This window comes from Serinus canaria, chromosome W (genome assembly GCF_022539315.1).
Source record: "Serinus canaria isolate serCan28SL12 chromosome W, serCan2020, whole genome shotgun sequence".
NCBI lineage: Eukaryota > Metazoa > Chordata > Aves > Passeriformes > Fringillidae > Serinus > Serinus canaria.
The window spans coordinates 12,321,050-12,338,346 of record NC_066342.1 but is presented as its reverse complement, the minus strand read 5'-3'; the positions used below and the strand labels follow the sequence as shown (position 1 = coordinate 12,338,346).

Below are 17,297 nucleotides of genomic sequence, written 5' to 3'. Positions count from 1 at the left end.
ACGTATTAAGAATCCAATCATCCTTACAGACAGTCATGATACAAGTGGACCCAATTGGTCCTTTAATCTAAACACTATCACCATTGGCCAATTAAGAAACCACCCTTTGGTGAAAAAAATCTCCATAACACATTGCACATGTTCACAACAACAGGTGCAGCAAGTGAAGATAAGAATTGTTTATCATTCTTTGATCTTCTCACAGCCTCCCCCAGGACGATGCCTGGGAATGTTATGTGTTGCTCTCTGTGTGGCCAGAGAGCTGCTGCCACAACTATATACATCTACAAAACTTCTCTTGATGTATACATAATATTCACCCCTCAACTGTGAGACCCAACCATCTCATTACTCATCTATAACAATTATCATTAGTAGTAGTAAAATTAAAATACTTCATTTTGTTTCAATTTTTACACTGTTTGTATTTTGACCTATGGGTTTTACCTTTTTCTGATTCTCTTCTCCATCCCACCAGGGTGGTGATGGGGGTTGAGGGTGATGGGGGGGAGATGAAGAACAAGGAACTGTGGTACTTAGTATGATGTCTGGGGTTAAACCACAATAGCATGTAAAAAATGTTCTTCCTGAACTGTTGTGTTCACAGTGTATGCTATTTTCTGGGAAGTTTTAAGGACATTCTCTTTCACATAGGTTTTACAAAGCACCTACTAACCAGTGTTTTATTAAAAGGGCTGTGAATTATTTAACAAATGTGACTGAAACTCTTAGTAGCACCAGAGAGATGAGAAAGCATGCCTGCATTTCAGTTCCAATACATATATTGGGTTTTATGGCTAGTCTTTCTTGTTCACATTGGCTGGCTATAACTGTAATAGCAACAAATTTTTTGTTAAATGTAACCCATATGTGTCCTTATAAAACAGGTTTGTGCAACACAAAAGCTTAAAAATAAATTGTGCTTCTTGTTTTCCAGTGAGTATTGCATATGCAACAGGGGGAATGCAACTGTGGAACTTACAATAGATCTTGAGAGGCATTGCTTTAGGGAATGAAGAAATACACTTGTGAGACAAGACAAGCTCACTAGTTCTTCTATTCTGATCTTATTAGCCTATATGGATGCTTTAAAGGTCTTTTTTTAGATTTGCTGTCTATTCAATGACTACTTGCAATTGCAAACAGATGCCCCTCCCCTTTTGTTCCTTTTAAAGAATGTGTACCAATATATACTTTATAATTTTAGCTGTGATTGAATTAGAAATTGTTCTCTATTTTCAAGTTTGTCTCAGTGTACACAGATACTTGTCTATAATACTGTTTTTTTTAATTATTGAGAAAACTTTTTAAAAAATCAAAAACCACAGAGCCCCTTTTTTACCACTATTACTTTTTTTTTCAGGCAATAATAAATACCACTATCACCCCCAACATGACATTTACAAAAACATCCCAGAAGTTTGGCCAATGGGTAGACAGCAGAGCAAATACAGTCTATGGTTTGGGATTTTCATCTGAACATCACCTTTCAAAAGTAAGTATGACCAATAACAACTATTTGGCCAAACAACTTAAGAATCAAATATCTTTGCTGGCTGTAACTAGACTCTGCTCACTACTATTGTTTGAAAATAGTTTACAATAAATGTTCTGTATCCATTCTTACAATGTAAAAAGACAAGACAAAATTGTAATAACACTTTGTTGCCTATGAATTTTCTTTTAACTGATTGAGGAGAGTAGGGATATTCAGGTTATCAAAGTGTATGCTGTTAATTCTTTCCCAAAATTCACTTGTTAGGTGTTTGAAGTTTCTCTTCCTTAAAGTTGTTCTTTCATTACAGTTTTGCTGATAGTTTTCCAATGCATTTTTGTCTTTTAAGCCACATTCACTTTCACTTTTTTGCTGTGTAGTTCATCAAATTACAGATATTACATGTGCAAGCTTAAAGTAAAACTAGTGGAAAAAATATTCAGTGTAAAAGAAGACTACATTTTCTTGTTGGAGTACTGAGACAGAGTAGAAATTTTCCAGATTCCAGGGTAGAAATCCATTTTGATTTAGGTTAAATGATGTATATCTTTTAGTTAAGCCTTGGAATCTTAGGTGTTTAGTCTGAGCTCAGAAAAAATTGCTTCAGTGAAGGGCAGAGATAAGGGAGGGGGGGGAGACAGGTCAATTTGGCCTAGGAATTCTTTCTGATAACAAAAAGAACTAGCGCTAAAAGTCACAGGAAGTGTGTAAAATGAATATGTATGAACCTGTTGTGAAATTGTATGCATATGTATTTGGGGAGAAAGATAAAAAGGGGACCTGAAGATCCCAGAGGTACGCATGCCTTTAAGGGGAGTAATCCCCGCATGTGTCCAGCGCTGCAATAAACATACTGGCTTTACAACTTTTACAAAGTTATGGAGTTTTTGATTTTCTCTGTAAAACATTCTGGCGAGCCAGCCAGGAGATTCCGTCTCTGTCCCCGCAGGGCAGAAGGGATAGAGGGACCTCCTAGGCGCGCCCCGGCATCTTCCTGGAGGAGCTCCGCTGTACGTTTTGCCTTCTGTGGAGACAGACAAGGACCTGCTGGCGTGCGGAGGATTCGGTATGTATTAGGAGGGCCCCTGGGGGATAGGAAGGCTGAATAAGTCACTCAGAGACGTCTGAGTGCTCAGCCTGTACCTGCAGGCAGACCAGATGATAGAGCAACTGAGAGATGAGAGTTCACCGTCTGATAGAGCGGCCGCTAGCAACCCTGGGGGTGGGTTCGAGTGAACTCGTTCATGTGTGTGGTGTCCGGACACTGTATTGCTGTGTAGTTAATACATTGTGTGTGTTTGTAATTGTGTGAGTGCATGGTGTACAAAGAGCGTATATGTACAGTGCGGGAGAGTTTCTACCCGCAACTGAAGGGGCCGAGTGAGGCCTAAAGTACCAGCCGGGGCAGGCTGTGGGAGCAGGGAGTGCCCTGCGGTGAAGTGGAACAAGTGGAGAAACGTTGGTCAAGATGTGTATTGTGTTTAAAGGTAGTGATTTGTGTAGATCGGGCACATTTTAACCGTGAGTATGAGCTCAGGGAATTCCGCTACCCTGGTAGGTAGACTTTATCTCTAGAATTTTGCTGTGTGCTGTTATTTTGATTGTGTCCAGAGCGTGTGAAGACCAGAGAAAGCTTGTGTGGGTAAATGCTGAAGTGTATTGTATGCTGTGTTGTGTTGAGAAAAGTGGGATTTGAGAGATATGCCCTTTCCCGGTGAGTTTGTGTGGTTCTTACCCCCACATTGTGGTAATATGATGCTCAAATTGTATAGTGGGGTTTGTGGAGATTTTAGGATTTTGTTTGCAACAAATGTAGCATTTTACACAGAGGAACTAGGGTATGGTGATTTATGTTTAACTGTGTGTCCTGGTTTAGGGCAAATTTGGGAGAGAATCCCCAAAAAGGGCTTCTCCAAAAGCAAACCCACACAGCCCCCTCCCCCAACTGGTTAGAGAAGAATTCCTCAGAGAGAGGTGGAAAGAACCTGTTTATTTGACAAGCACAGCACCCCCCAGCACACACAATGAACAATACCGGATGACACCACTCTTCCACTGCTCTGAGAAAGATGACAAATTCAGAAAAGTCTCTCCTGGGGGTTTGCTATTATCAGTCCCTCTGGCGCTGAGGCAGCTGCTGCAGTCACAAGGTGTAACCTCTCTCTCTGTGTTCTGAATCCTAGTCCGGAGCAGTCAGCAGGTCCAACGGGGTGGGGGGAACAGTCTGGAAAGGAATTTGGACTGTTTAGCTAAAGTAACTAATGAGAAGGGGGGAAAAAAGCAAGAACAAGCAAAGCAGAAGCGAAGCAGAAGCAAGAGCGAAAGCAAAAAGCAGGGCAAAAAGCAAAAAAAAGCAGCAACATGCACTGGTGCTATCTGTATGTCCCGCCGAGTAGCTGATAAGAGGCCCAAAACAAAACTCTCACTCTGCCAGTCTTAAAGGCAGAGAACATGATATCCAGCATAAATTACATACACACGAATGGGGATAACAGTCACCCTAGGACACTGTGGTAAAAAGAACTAAAGGAATTCCAATAATCCCCCCCCCACAGCAATTCCAGCCCTGACTTGTGAATTTGAGATAAGGAAGGGAGTGGTGTGTGTCTGTGTTTGTGGGCATATCAAAATTTTTGCTGTAACAAGCACAGCCTATTGCAAGGAAGTAAAGTGAGTGTCAGTAAAAATGCTTGAAGTAGATTGTGAAAGAACTAGAAAAGACTGAGATTTTGTAAAACAGAGTTTAGATAGAAGAGATGAATGAGTTTATGAGACTTCAGTTGGTAATATAGTAAGTTTGAACTGAAAACAGCCCGCGTAGAGGTTAAGTGATAAACGCCGAAGTGATAAATGGAATAGCCTGCAAGGAATTCCTGAAAGTTTTTGGTGCATTGAGAAGCTGGCACCTAGTGTGCAATGCAGAGTTTCTGTGCCTTAACGCACAGATTTCTGTGCCTTAAGTGTAAATTTAAGGTTCCTGATCAAGCCAATTCAGAACTTGAGATCTTAAAGCTTATGTGTGAAGGATCACATCTAATGCCTGCCACCTGAAGGTCTGTGTGTGGGAAAAACTGAGAAAAGACGACACTTTGAGGCTTGGGTAGAAACAAGATAGTATAAAGAGAAAGAGAAAATGAGAACTAACCAGAGAAGAGAGGTTCCTGAACTAGCCCCTTTGGGAGGGGCTCACTGGGAGAAAGCTGCCAGTAGGGGCGGCTCAGGAAAAAAGGATTTATAATACCTTATTATAGTTAATGCTGTTTTAAAATAAGAAAGGAAATTAAATAAAGTCCCATATGTTGATGTAGTTTTATTTTAAGACTTCACCCAGAATGGCAGAGTAATTGTGGGTTCAGAGCTCCTTCTGACCTACTGGTGTTAGCCCTTAAAAAAGAAAACAAAGCAAAGAGAAAGCAAATGAAACGTGTTGTTCGGCATGCAGCATAAGACAGCAATGTATCAAGTCAGAGAAAGTTTATCATACTGAAATGCAAAGCGATTACAGCTTGCAAAATAAGTACTTATAATTTATTAAAGACTCCTCCTAAAGTAAAAGAAGATAAGGAGGAATTCCCCAAAAAGGGAAGAGGACTCAGGCTCCAAAGGTATACCCATTGGCACCCATGCCCCTCCTGGCAGTTCATCCAGAACTAGGAGGCAACAAACCCCTCTTCGAGAGGCAGTGAGACCAGAAAAATGGAAAAGGGTGGAATTTTAGTTGATACAGGAGCCAAATATTCAGTTTTAAATAACGCTTTATTACCTGTGGAGAACCATTGTGTTATAGTGTGGGGAGCAACTGACCAGTCTGAGAAAGCATACTTTCGCAAATCTTTGAAGTAACATGTGTACTTAAAAGCTTTTGTATATGCCCAATTCTTTAAACATTCTGAAATGGGGGGAGTTACTCTGGAGGCAAATGATATAAAGGTGTTAGGCTTAATATTAACAGCCATTGAAATTAAGAAAGAAATTAGTAAAGAGATATTAGAACAAGTATTTTCAGAGGTATAGGCTTCTGCTGTACCAGGGAGGGTGAAGAATGCACCCCTTCCTAGTAAAAAGGCTTAAGAAAGGAACACAACCAGTGAGAATTAAGCAGTACCCCCTGAAAAGAAGATAGGGAAGAAATCAGCTCAATAATCAATGGTACTGGATTGAGGGCTGTCAATAAGATAACAAGGAATTTATACCCTGTAGTAGCAAATCCATATACTTTACTAACTTGTTTAACATCTGAGCTAACCTGGTTTACTGTTTTAGACCTGAAAGATGCCTTCTTTTGCCTCCCTATCCACAAAGCCAGCCAGAAAATTTTTCATTCAAATGAGAAAGCCCTGAAAGCAGTGCAAAACCCAGCTCACATAGTCCATGTGCCTCAAGGCTTCAAAATTCCCCCACTCTGTTTGGGAGCAACTTGCAAAAGATCTGGAGTCCTGGGAAGCTCCGCAAGAAGAAAGAAGGCTGTTGCAGTATGTGGATGACCTTCTAGTAGCCACTCAGACAAGGGAAGCATGTGTGGCCTGGATGGTAAGCCTTTTGAATCTCCTAGGACTCCAAGGATACAGAGTATCAAAGAAAAAGGCACAGGTAGTGAAACAGAAAGTAATCTGCCTGGGGTATGAGGTGAGTGCTGGGCAACGGACTCTAGGGCAGGCTCACAAGGAAGCCATATGCCAAACCCCAAAACCCCAGACGATAAAATAACTCCGAACCTTCTTGGGCATGGCAGGGTGGTGCCGGCTGTGGGTTTATAATTATGGACTGCTCGTCAAACCCCTCTATGCTCTTATTGCCAATGGAAACAGAGATCTCCTGTGGACGAAAGAAGCCACACGGGCCTTTCACCAGCTAAAAGGTGCCCTCATGTCAGCAACAGCCCTGGGACTTCCAAATGTAAGTAAACCATTCTTTCTATTTTCCCATGAAAAACAAGGAATTTCCTTAGGAATACAGGCCCAGGACTTGGGTCCATACCGGGGGGCTGTTGCTTACTTCTCCAAGCAACTAGATGCTACAGCCAAAAGATAGCCAGGTTGCCTCAGAGCTGTAACAGCAGTCATGCTGAATATTCAGGAGGCACACAAGCTTACCCTGGGACAAAGAATGACTGTGCTAGTGTCCCATACAGTGTCCACAGTACTGGAAGTAAAGGGCGGCCATTGGCTTTCACCACAGAGGTTCCTTAAATACCAGGCCATCATGGTAGAGCAAGATGATGTAGAAATAGTGGTGACTAATATTGTCAACCCAGCTTCCTTTCTCAGTGGAAATCAAGGGGAAGCAGTGCACCACGACTGCCTGGAGACCATTGAAGCTACCTACTCCAGCTGCCCAAACTTAAAGGACACTCCTTTAGACGATGCAGAGACCTGGTTCACTGACGGGAGGAGCCACGTTGCCAATGGAAAGCGACATGCTGGATACACAGTGATCACCTGCAGAGAGGCAATAGAATCCGGACCCTTACCAACAGGCACCTCTGCACAGAAGGCCGAGATAATTGCCCTGACCCGTGCCTTAGAAATGGCAAAAGGAAAGAAGATAAACATCTACACAGACTCGAGGTATGCATTCAGAGTCGTGCATGCACATGGAGCCATCTGGAAAGAAAGGGGACTTCTGACCTCAGAGGGAAAGAACACCAAACATGCACAAGAGATAATCCAGCTGTTGGAAGCAGTTCAGCTGCCTGAAAAGGTAGCAATTATGCATATCAACGCACACCAAAGAGTGAGCTCAGAATTGGAAGAAGGAAATGAGCTGGCGGATAGAGAGGCAAAGGAAGCAGCAAAAGGTGAGGTAACTATTGAAGGAGCCCTAATTCCAGATGGACAAATTTCCCTTGAAGGTAAGCCAGAATATGGTAAGAGAGATAGAAAATTAATTGAAGATCAAAAAGGGACATATAACCAAGAAGGGTGGGCTACCATTGAAAAGAAGCTGGTAATCCCTTCCCATTTATTGTGGTCACTAGTAAGGGGAGAGCACCAGGAAGCACACTGGGGAATAGATGCCCTATACACCTACTTGATTGAAAGAATAGTTGCTAGGAATTTATATGCCACTATTACTCAGGAGACCCGACAGTGTGATCTTTGCCTCCAGACTAACCCCAAAAATGCTCCCAAACCGAAACTCGGTCAGATTGGGAGAGGCCATGGGCCTGGACAGCAGTGGCAAAGTGACTTTTCAGAACTCCCAAGGAAAGGGCGGTATCGGTATTTATTGGTATTGACAGATACATTTTCAAGGTGGCCAGAAGCATTCTCCACCAGAACTATCAAAGCTTGAGAGGTGACCAGAGCGTTATTACAAGAAATAATACCACGCTTCCGAGTTCCAGCCACAATATCCTCAGGCAAACACGTGGCTGGAGCTCAGAGCAGGGAGCTAGATGGGCCAGTACATAACATACAGCCTAGAGATTATGTATATGTTAAGTCTCTTACAGAGAAAACTTTGGAACCACTGTGGGAGGGACCGACCATTCCAGGTGCTTCTCACCACCTTCACTGCAATCAAGATCAAGGAGCAGAATGCGTGGATCCATCACTCTTGAGTGAAGAAGGCCCCAGAAGCCCCCTTGGAGAGTGACCGCAGGAGACAATGAACTGAGACTAAATCTAACATGGGCAAAAATGAGTATATTGCGGTCGGGAGTGGTTCATACTTTCACTTGCAGAATTGTTTTGTATATATTTATAACTGATCTTGCTAATTTAGAATTGGAGAATACTACAATGAGTAGCTATGTTAACATCCCTATCAAATGTAAAGCATTAAGAGACACCTATTGTCGTAGGGGTCTGCATTAAGTAAACGAATTTACTTATTTTCTAGGAAAGGGGGGAATGAGACAGAGTAGAAATTTTCCAGGTTGCAGGGTAGAAATTCTTTTTGATTTAGGTTAAATGTACATATTTTAGTTAAGCCTTGGAATCTTAGCTGTTTAGTCTGAACTCAGAAAATTGCACCAGTGAAGGGCAGAGATAAGGAGGGGGGAAACGGGTCAACTTGGCCTAGGAATTTTTTCTGATAACAAAAGAACTAGCAATAAATGTCACGCGAAGTCTGTAAAATGAATATGTTTGAACCTATTGTGAAATTGTATGCATATGTATGTGGGGAGAAAAATAAAAAGGGGACCTGAAGATCCCAGAGGTACGCATGCCTTTTAAGGGGAGTAATCCCCACATGCGTCCAGCGCTGCAATAAACATACCGGCTTTACAACTTTTACAAAGTTGTGGAGTTTTTTATTTTCTCCGCAAAACAGTACAAATGTTGACAGTTTTACTAAGGAAACAGTTCCCTATGAGTTTTTTCTCTGGTCTGCTTGTGCAAGAGGGAAGTCCACCTTAATCCAAGGAAAGCAGTAACTCCTCTTGCTTAAAGTCATGTTAGGGTTCCTGTGATCACCCTTTCTACAATCCATATTGTTATTGATACCACTTTGGTAGATGTGTCCAAGAACTTGCAAAAATCAGTTTTGTTTTTCTCCAGGTGAGGAATTCCATTTTCAGTTTGAAAACATGTTTTTATATTAAGCAGAGAATTTTCATCTTTGAAATATACAAAAGATCTGGAAACACAAATGCCGTAAAAATGAATGTATAATAAATGTTTGAGTAAAGAATAATGATTGGCTTTTTATTAAAAAGCCTTAAATAAACAAAAAAAATCATATTGGCCCTTTTGAGAAAGTAATTGTTGTTTTCTAAGGATGAGCATGGGCCTGTCAGAAAACCATTTTAAAAAATCAGAAAATCTGCTTTATTTGGACAGCATGATATACTTCTAAGACTTCTTCCTTTCATAATCCAATTGCTTTCATTTCTAAGAAGCATCATACACAGAGGAAATTCTGAGTGATATTGAGTATTTGCATTTGTGCACGTCATTGCTTTAGTGAACACAGAAATTTTGTCATTTGTTTAAATTGATGTGTATGTCCGTATTGGTTTGGCATGGCCTGGTTTTTGCTGGGGCGGGGGAGGGGTGGAAGGGACACAAACATGGGTCCTGTGAGAAGCTACTGGAAGCTTCCACCATGTCCGGCAGAGCCAATGGCTGATGGCTCTGAAGATGGACATGCTGCTGGCCAAAACTGGGCCAATAAGAGAGGTTGGTTGTAAAGGCTAATCTCTCCGGGGCCTTTGAGGGTCCAATCCGGCTAGCTCTGGACCCCTGGCCCCTTTCAGCCTTTACAAGGACAAAAGTAAAAGACTAGAGGCACTCTTCTCCTTGGGACCAAAAATCCCACAGTTTTATTGTGGAATTACTCCAGGGGGTCCGAGATGGGAAAGAGCAAAGGAGAAGAAGAGGGCGAGGGTCTTGTCCCAGGAGATTTTAAACCCAGGGAAATGGAGGGCAGAGGACAGGGACCACAGCCAATGGGATACAAGTGAGGGGAGGGGCAAGGGGAGGAGTAAATCAAGAAGAGACCACCACCATGGGGCTTTGGGGTGGGGGGGAGGGAAAGGGGAGAATGGAACAAACCATGTGATCAGTACAAATTACCAAACACCCAGTGCAAAAACAACTAAATAAATTACTTTGTGCAATACAACAATTGGTAACACCTCTGTGCCAAAAGGACTAGCACAGGTGCTAGTGAGATCCTCCTGTAATCTCCCTCCATAATTTTTCCACCTTTTCCCTAAATTTTTAATCCTCCAGAGAACCCTTTCTTTCATTAAATGAGATATCATTGTTATTTAGTAATTTTATCAAGAGATTGCTTCAAGGAATTCTATTAATTTTTTTTCATATTTCCACTACGTTAGACTTGTTAGCTCTTTCTTAAAATGTTATCTATTTATCTGTCTATTTGTGGTGATTTTACCCTAGCTAGCTGCCAGACAACCACCAAAGCCAATCACTCACTCCCCTCCGCAACGGGACAGAGGAGAGAAAATATAACCAAGGGTTCATGAGTTGAGTGAAATAAGGACCAGGAGAGATCACTTACCAAATACCATCACAGGCAAAACAGGCTCAGCTTAGAGATATTACTTGAATTTATTACTAACAAAATCAGAGCAGGATAATGAGAAGTAAAATAAGACCCTTGAAAACACCTTCCACCCACCCCTCCCTCCTTCCCAGCTCTACCTCCTATGCCAGCAGCGCAAGGAGACAGGGAATGAGCATTATGGTCAGTTCATCACCTGTGGTTTCTCCCATTGCTCAGGGAGAGGAGTCCTTCCCCTGTTGCATCATGGGGTCCCTCCCACAGGAGACAGTTCTCCACGAACTTCTCCAACGTTAGTCCATCCCACTGCTCTAGCATGAGTCTTTTCCATGGGCTACAGTTCTTCACATACTGCTCTAATGTGAGTTCCTCTTCCATGAGGTGCAGTCCTTCAGGCACAGCCTGCTCCAGAACGGGTCCCCCAACTAGGTCACAAGTCCTACCAGGAAAACTGCTCCAGTGTAGACTCCTCCCTCTATGGGTCCACAGGTCCCTGTCCAAGAGCTTGCTATAGTGTAGATTTCCCACAGGTTCACAGCCCTCTTGTAGCAGACACGGGGCCAGCTACAGCCCTGTGGAGAACAAAGGTTTAGAGATACGGAAACGCCAAGTCACAGGAATTGAACCAGAAGTCTTCACTCCAGTCCTCCAGGCCTGTTTATCTCTCTGTGACCCCATAGGCTATTTTCCCTAACCCTTACAATTGGTCAGTTTCCAAGACCCCCTAATGTTACATTGGTTTTCTGGGGTCCCAGGATGAGGGAAGAGACGAGACAGTTGACTCCATGCATCAGAAGGCTTGATTTATTATGATATGATATATATAAGATATAAAAACTATACTAAAAGAATAAAGAGAAGGATTTCACTACTAAAGCTAAGCTAAGAATCAAAAAGAATGCGTAAACGAAAAGTCTTCTCAGCCTGAAACACTGGACAGGTGTCCTGTGATAGGCCCCTAACTGGAAACAGTCCGACAGGGCCAATCACAGACCTTCCCGTCGCATTCCACAGCAGCAGATAAGAATTGTTTGCAGTTTGTTCCTGAGGCTTCTCAGCTCTCAGGAGAGGAAAATTCCTAAGTAAAGGATTTTTCATAAACTATGTCGGTGACACCCCTAACCCTATAAAAGGGGCTACTTTGGCCCATTTTGGTAGAAGAGCTGCCGTCAGACCCTTCGTGAATCCCTCAAATAAACCATCATGGAACAGCCGAGGCCTCTTCTCATCTCTCTCTCCAGTCTGCTCTTCAGATAGCCGTGATCAGCCAGAGCACCTTAGCAAGCTAAGAGCTGAAACTACAAAAGAGCTGATATCACTAAGAGCTGACAATAACTAAGCTTGCTAAGAGTTAGCTAAAGCTGTGCGGCAGTTCGGGTTTGGGCACCCAACTCCCAGAGGGCTGAGATATTTGGCCTTAATACTGCTTGCTTGGGGCGCTCTGACCCTACGGGGAATCAGCTATCTGGCTAAGGAGCAAGCCCCCGTGGCTTTTTTACACCCTCTCTCAGGCATCCACCTGCTCCAGCATGGATCTCCTCCACAGGCTGCAGGTGGATCTCTGCATCCCCATGCTCCTCCATGGGCTGCAGTGGCACAGCTGCTTCACCATGGTCTTCACCACGGGCTCCTGGGCAATCTCAGCTCTAGTACCTAGAGCATCTCCTCCCACTCCTCCACTGACCTTGGTGTCTGCAGAGTTCATCTCACATATTCTCAGTCCTCTCTTCTTTGAGCGCAATTACCTCCATGCAATAACATTTTTATTTTCTTAAATATGTTATCACAGAAGCGTTACCATCATTTCTGATTGGCTTGGCTCTGGCCAGCTCTGGGTCTGTCCTGGAGCCATCTGGCTATGGCTTTGAAAACCTGGCCATGAAAACCCAACACACTGATAATTTTTTTTTTAACAGATTCTACTACTGTGATACAGAAGATCCTATTTACTGCCTTCTATGTCTTCAGGCGTTCTAAATCTAAGCATCATGTTTGCTCACTTACCAATCATCTGGTCCTAAAGCTGATTTAAATAATGTGGTCTATCTACAACTCTTAAATAAGTATCATCCAGTTCTGGTCATCTGTTGCCAATTTTATTAGAGTCACACAAAGGTAGCCTTCATTCATTTTGAATACATGCAGTGCAAAATGATTTCTTTGTATGCTTCTGCTGGAGAGATTTAGAAGGTGCTGGTGAAGTTTCCAATGTTTTTGCTGAATAATTTCAGTCTTGAGCTGATCATAATAAGATCATGGTATATATAAAAGCAGTAGAAGCCAAAATAAATGTTTAGTTACTATAGCAGTTAGTGTAGTGTGAAGTTGAGATCTATGGAGCCAAATTTTTCTCTAGCCAGAGAATCCAGGCCCTATTCTTAATAAATTGATTTAATTTATCAGTTCTAAGAGTGCATGTATAGTGGTTTTGGTTTGCCACTTTGAGATTTCGCCAGTTTTGAGATTTCCTGGACAATACACTTGCTTCCTGCTGTGAGATAGGATGAGGAGAAAGGCAAAGCAGGCTCAAAACTTTAAAAGGGTATAAAGAAAAATTTATTCACAGTAACTAAAAGAAAGAATAATAAGAATCAGAACAAAACCTTCAGAATACTCTTCCTCCCCCCCACAACCTTTTCTTTCCCACTGACAATGTAAAGAAGCAAAAGCTAAAATTTCAGTCAGTTTACCACCTCTAAAATAGTCTTTCTTCAGTTCACTTAGGGAGAGAAGTCCCTCTCATTAAGGTTATGGAGACTTCTCCATGAGGAAAAAAACCGTTTTCTTGTGGCTCTCTCACGGATATCAGCCACCTGTGGAAATCTGCAATCGTGAAGTCCCTCCCATTTTCCACAAGCCTTCCCACAGCTGTGTTCATAGGCCATGTCAACTTATGGGGTACTGTTTTAAAGATAAGCTGTTCAAAGGCAAAGGTTCTCATTATCTATCTCTAAAATCATCTTCATCCCTGGGAACAGAGACCCTTCTCTTCCTGGGGGCACAGAACCACTCTTCTCTCCTTCTCTGTTCAAGCTTCTCATAGGATCACAGCTACTTTAACATCTGCTTACTTTGGCATAGAGGCCTTTGCTCGATATCAAATTGAACCCTTCATCTCCCCATGGCTTTCATGTGTTACAGGGAAAAAGAGTCTTTCTCCGCAACTATTACAAGAGGATTTTCAGTCCCAAGATTAAGGCATCTCCTCCTCTCTCCCATCCGGGACTTGACTTCTTCACTGACCTTGATGTCTTCAAGTTGCTCCTTTACATGCTTGCATCTTGTTCCTTTCTTTCACTCGAGGGAGGATTGAAGCACTGAAAGAGTTAACATCTCACCCGGGGCCTGCAGATGGTCTCTCAGTGCTTTCGGAGGGAATTGCAGCTGAGGCTGTGTCAGGATCAGCTGCATGGCTGGTCTTTGTTTTTTGCTGCATTCAATTACGGCCGCAGGGCCACTCTGCATGGGTTGTAGGGCTGCCTCTGGCCTGAGCCGCATGATCTCCTGCGGTGGCCACGCTGGGGGGAGGGGACCCTGGTGGCAAGATGTTAAAAGCCACAGCCCAGCCCTGCTTTGGCCAGGGCCCCCCACAGCCTCCCCACTCCCTGCCTGGATGCTGCTGGGGCCTGGCCCGGCCGGGACAGGGCTTGGCAGGCTCCCCAGAGAGGGGCCCAGCCCTGCGGCAAAGCCGGCCTGGCCCGGCCCAGCCGAGACAGGGGATGGGCCAGCCTTGTTACCTTTTCACAAACCGGAAGGAAAAGAGGAAGTTCCCAGGTTTCTTTCATCTTTAACATGAGTTTTTCACAGAGGCCTGTCCAGCTTTTCAGTGGCTGGAAGCTTTGCATCACTTCCCTAAATGTCTCCCATGCTAAAACCATGACAGCATGTATTTCTAAATTGTTGCTTTAGCTATTTTGCCTAAGATGTACATGTAGCAGAGAAATCAAGCTTCATATGGCAGTTCAGTGTGAAATTCTTGAATTTAGTGTTTGGTATATTTGAATTTGTTAACTTGAATCATGTCTTTGAACAATCAAGAAATGAACTTGACTCAATATTCCTACTGCTGCTTTCTAAATTAGCTACCAAAATGATAAATGCTGTTAAATTTTGGGAAGAAATTGATATTGTTTCAGTCATGAAAGAATGAAGCCCATTGAAGGCTCTAGGCCAATAGTGACCATAGTGGCTTTCAGAACCAGATCATTTGTTGTCAAGAAAACGGTAAAACCTGAATCTGAAAGTAGCTGTGCAAGGCAGCTTATCATGATTGTATGCCATATATGAGGTGTTTTTTTTAACACTATGTCCTGGTTTATGACAGATTAGGGGAAATCTCCAAAAGGGAGTCCCCTAAAAAACAAACCTCCAACCACCCCTCCCCCAATACCGGGTTCGGGAAGGAATTCCTCGGAGGAGCAAAGTGGAAAATAAAACCTATTTAATGACAGGTAACAAAGTAACACTCCCCAACACAAGAAAAGGAAAAAAAAGAAACCAGGCAGTGTTGTGGAGGGTGCTGAGCGTCTCTTGCAGACTCCGGGGGGTTCTGGATGTCCCAGGTCAGATCCGGAACCGGTACGGTATCTTCAGGGGAGGGTAAGAAAGAGGGAAGAAAAAAAGAAGAGCGCAAAAAGCAAGCAAGCCAAGCTAAGCAGCCAAGCTAAAGCAGCAGCAGCCAGCAAGCAAAAGCAAAAGCCAAGGTGCCCGGTCACCCTCCCCCCCGCTACCCCCCTCCCCGCCCCGCCGCGGCAAGACGGCTTGGATGGGGGGGGGGGGGGAAGAAAGGCGCACATGCCAGACACAACGCACGATATTGGGATAAAGGCTGTCACCCCACGACACACTATCAGCAAAAAAATTAAACTTTGTTGCATTATAAATTTTCTGTCACATAAACAGAGTACATTATGTCTGAAAGGTATGTCACTGTGTAGCTATCCTAAATAAAAATCTAATAAGGAGAAAAAATTAAAAAATTCTACTGACAGAATTTGACTTTGTAAAATATTAAGTACAGCATTCTGTTCTGCATATGGTATAACTACTTACCACCTACTCTTTCTCTTTTTCCTGTTTTTTTTAAACTTATAGCTTCAGTTTGCAGAAAAATTTCAGGAATTCAAAGATGCTGCACGACTAGCAAAGGAAAAATCCCAGGAAAAGATGGAGCTAAGAAGTACACCCTCTCAAGTGAGTGTTATTCCCTGATTCAAGCCTAGTACTTCATAGTCTGTGCTACTTACTGTATCTTTCACATGTTGTATTAAAAAAGAACAGAGTACTTCACAGTTTCCTTGAATCCCCTCATCAGTCAGCTAGAAGAGGCAAGAATTCTAAGAATGCATTTAATATACTTTGCAAAAGTGTCAAAGGGGCTTGCTTTAATATTAAATTGTCCTTTTGTTTATTCCCATCCCTTTCTTTGAGCTTTCCGCAGAAACTATGAGTAAAGATGGTGTGCATTTATGTAAGTCTATAGTAAAGACCTTTTATGTTTTTCTTATTGTAGCTATGAAATCTCAGGCAATGCACTCATGACAACAAAAATTAAGTTAAACCAGCAAATTATATTTACTCATTTCCTCCTGTTGTAGTATTCATTTGTGAAATGGTTGAAGGAAGATGGCAGACTCACATGTGGATTCTGGGGTTTTATTGTTAGCCATGTTGTAACAGAAGGGTTTATAAAAGAGATCTTAAAATATTAACTGAGTTAATATAGACCTAACCAGAAAATAAATTAATATAGTCAAATGTACATTAGTTATGACTAAAATTAATTTACTTGAAGATGGATGCTTTGAAATTACTTTGAAAAAATAATTTAATGAAGCTTTTATGCCCCTCCCCTCCAGTGTTTCTGTCTGCATGTGTAGCTATTTGCTTTATTTTGAGTTATAGAAAAGACAAAAATAGTTTCTCCTCTTGGAGGATGAAGCAGCTTTAAAACTACAGTAGGGGTTCCTGAGCTGAGTAGGATTCATACAGCTGTCTTTTTTTTTCTGGTAAGTTGTCTTGGTTTGAAAGACAGATGCCTGCCAAGGAATGCAGGAACCTCCCTTGGAATGGAAAATATGACCCCCTTCCTTCCAAATTATTATAACTTTGAAAATATGGGGCTTTCAGACAAAGATATAGGAAAAGGAATAACAGGTATTTACTAGGATATATATATATATAAACCAAGGCAAAAAACCAAGAACAGCAGCAACAAGAAACAGGAAAAAAGAGAGATCCAATAACAGCCTCTCTGGGCTGTCAAGCACTTTCCCCTTTTGTGTAGTTATGGTCACAGCCAGCAGAGGTGCTGTAGGCTCCTGGCCAGGCAGGGTAGGTGCAATGATTACCCTGTGGCTGCAGGGGGCGCTGTGGGGTGAGCTCAGCTGCCTTCTCCATGCAGTTAACGGTAGCTCAGCCAGCGGAAGAGATAGGAAAGGGGCTTCGTTTGCAAACCCACAGGGGCAGCTGGTCTCAGTGCCTGTCTGGATGGTGAAATGGGCTGTAGCACGGATCTTGGAGCAGCAGGCTGGAACAGCAGAAGCAAGCACACCCGGGGTAGTAAGCAAAGTATAGCAGAAACTCCAAAGCCATAGCAGGAGCCATGGGGAGGCCGTGTGGACATAGAGTGTCAGGTTAAAGTGTAGCAAAAATGCCCGAAGCAGCAGCAGAAAACAGCGGGGCTGGGCAGTGGCAGATGGGCTTCCACAAGCAGTTGGAAGATGCTTCCTCCAGAGGGGGTTGGGAGCCGAGGTCCCCTTCTCAGTGAGGTTGTGTGTTGAAAAGGTCCCAGTTCAACAGCTGCTCTTACGAGCAAAGGCTCACC

At 42.9% G+C, this 17,297-nt stretch overlaps 2 protein-coding genes across 3 annotated transcripts in view; one reads left to right on the top strand and one right to left on the bottom strand.

The window, feature by feature from the left end:
* The window catches only part of LOC103824724 (DDB1- and CUL4-associated factor 12-like), an 830,860-nt gene that overhangs the window by 399,606 nt on the left and 413,957 nt on the right, over nt 1-17,297 (bottom strand). The window lies entirely within an intron of this gene.
* The window catches only part of LOC127060959 (homer protein homolog 1-like), a 71,630-nt gene that overhangs the window by 38,451 nt on the left and 15,882 nt on the right, over nt 1-17,297 (top strand). The window contains exons 3-4 of the mRNA XM_050986302.1: nt 1,364-1,495; nt 15,572-15,664. Coding sequence (XP_050842259.1) covers nt 1,364-1,495; nt 15,572-15,664 — 225 coding nt within the window. The remainder of the gene's footprint in view (nt 1-1,363; nt 1,496-15,571; nt 15,665-17,297) is intronic.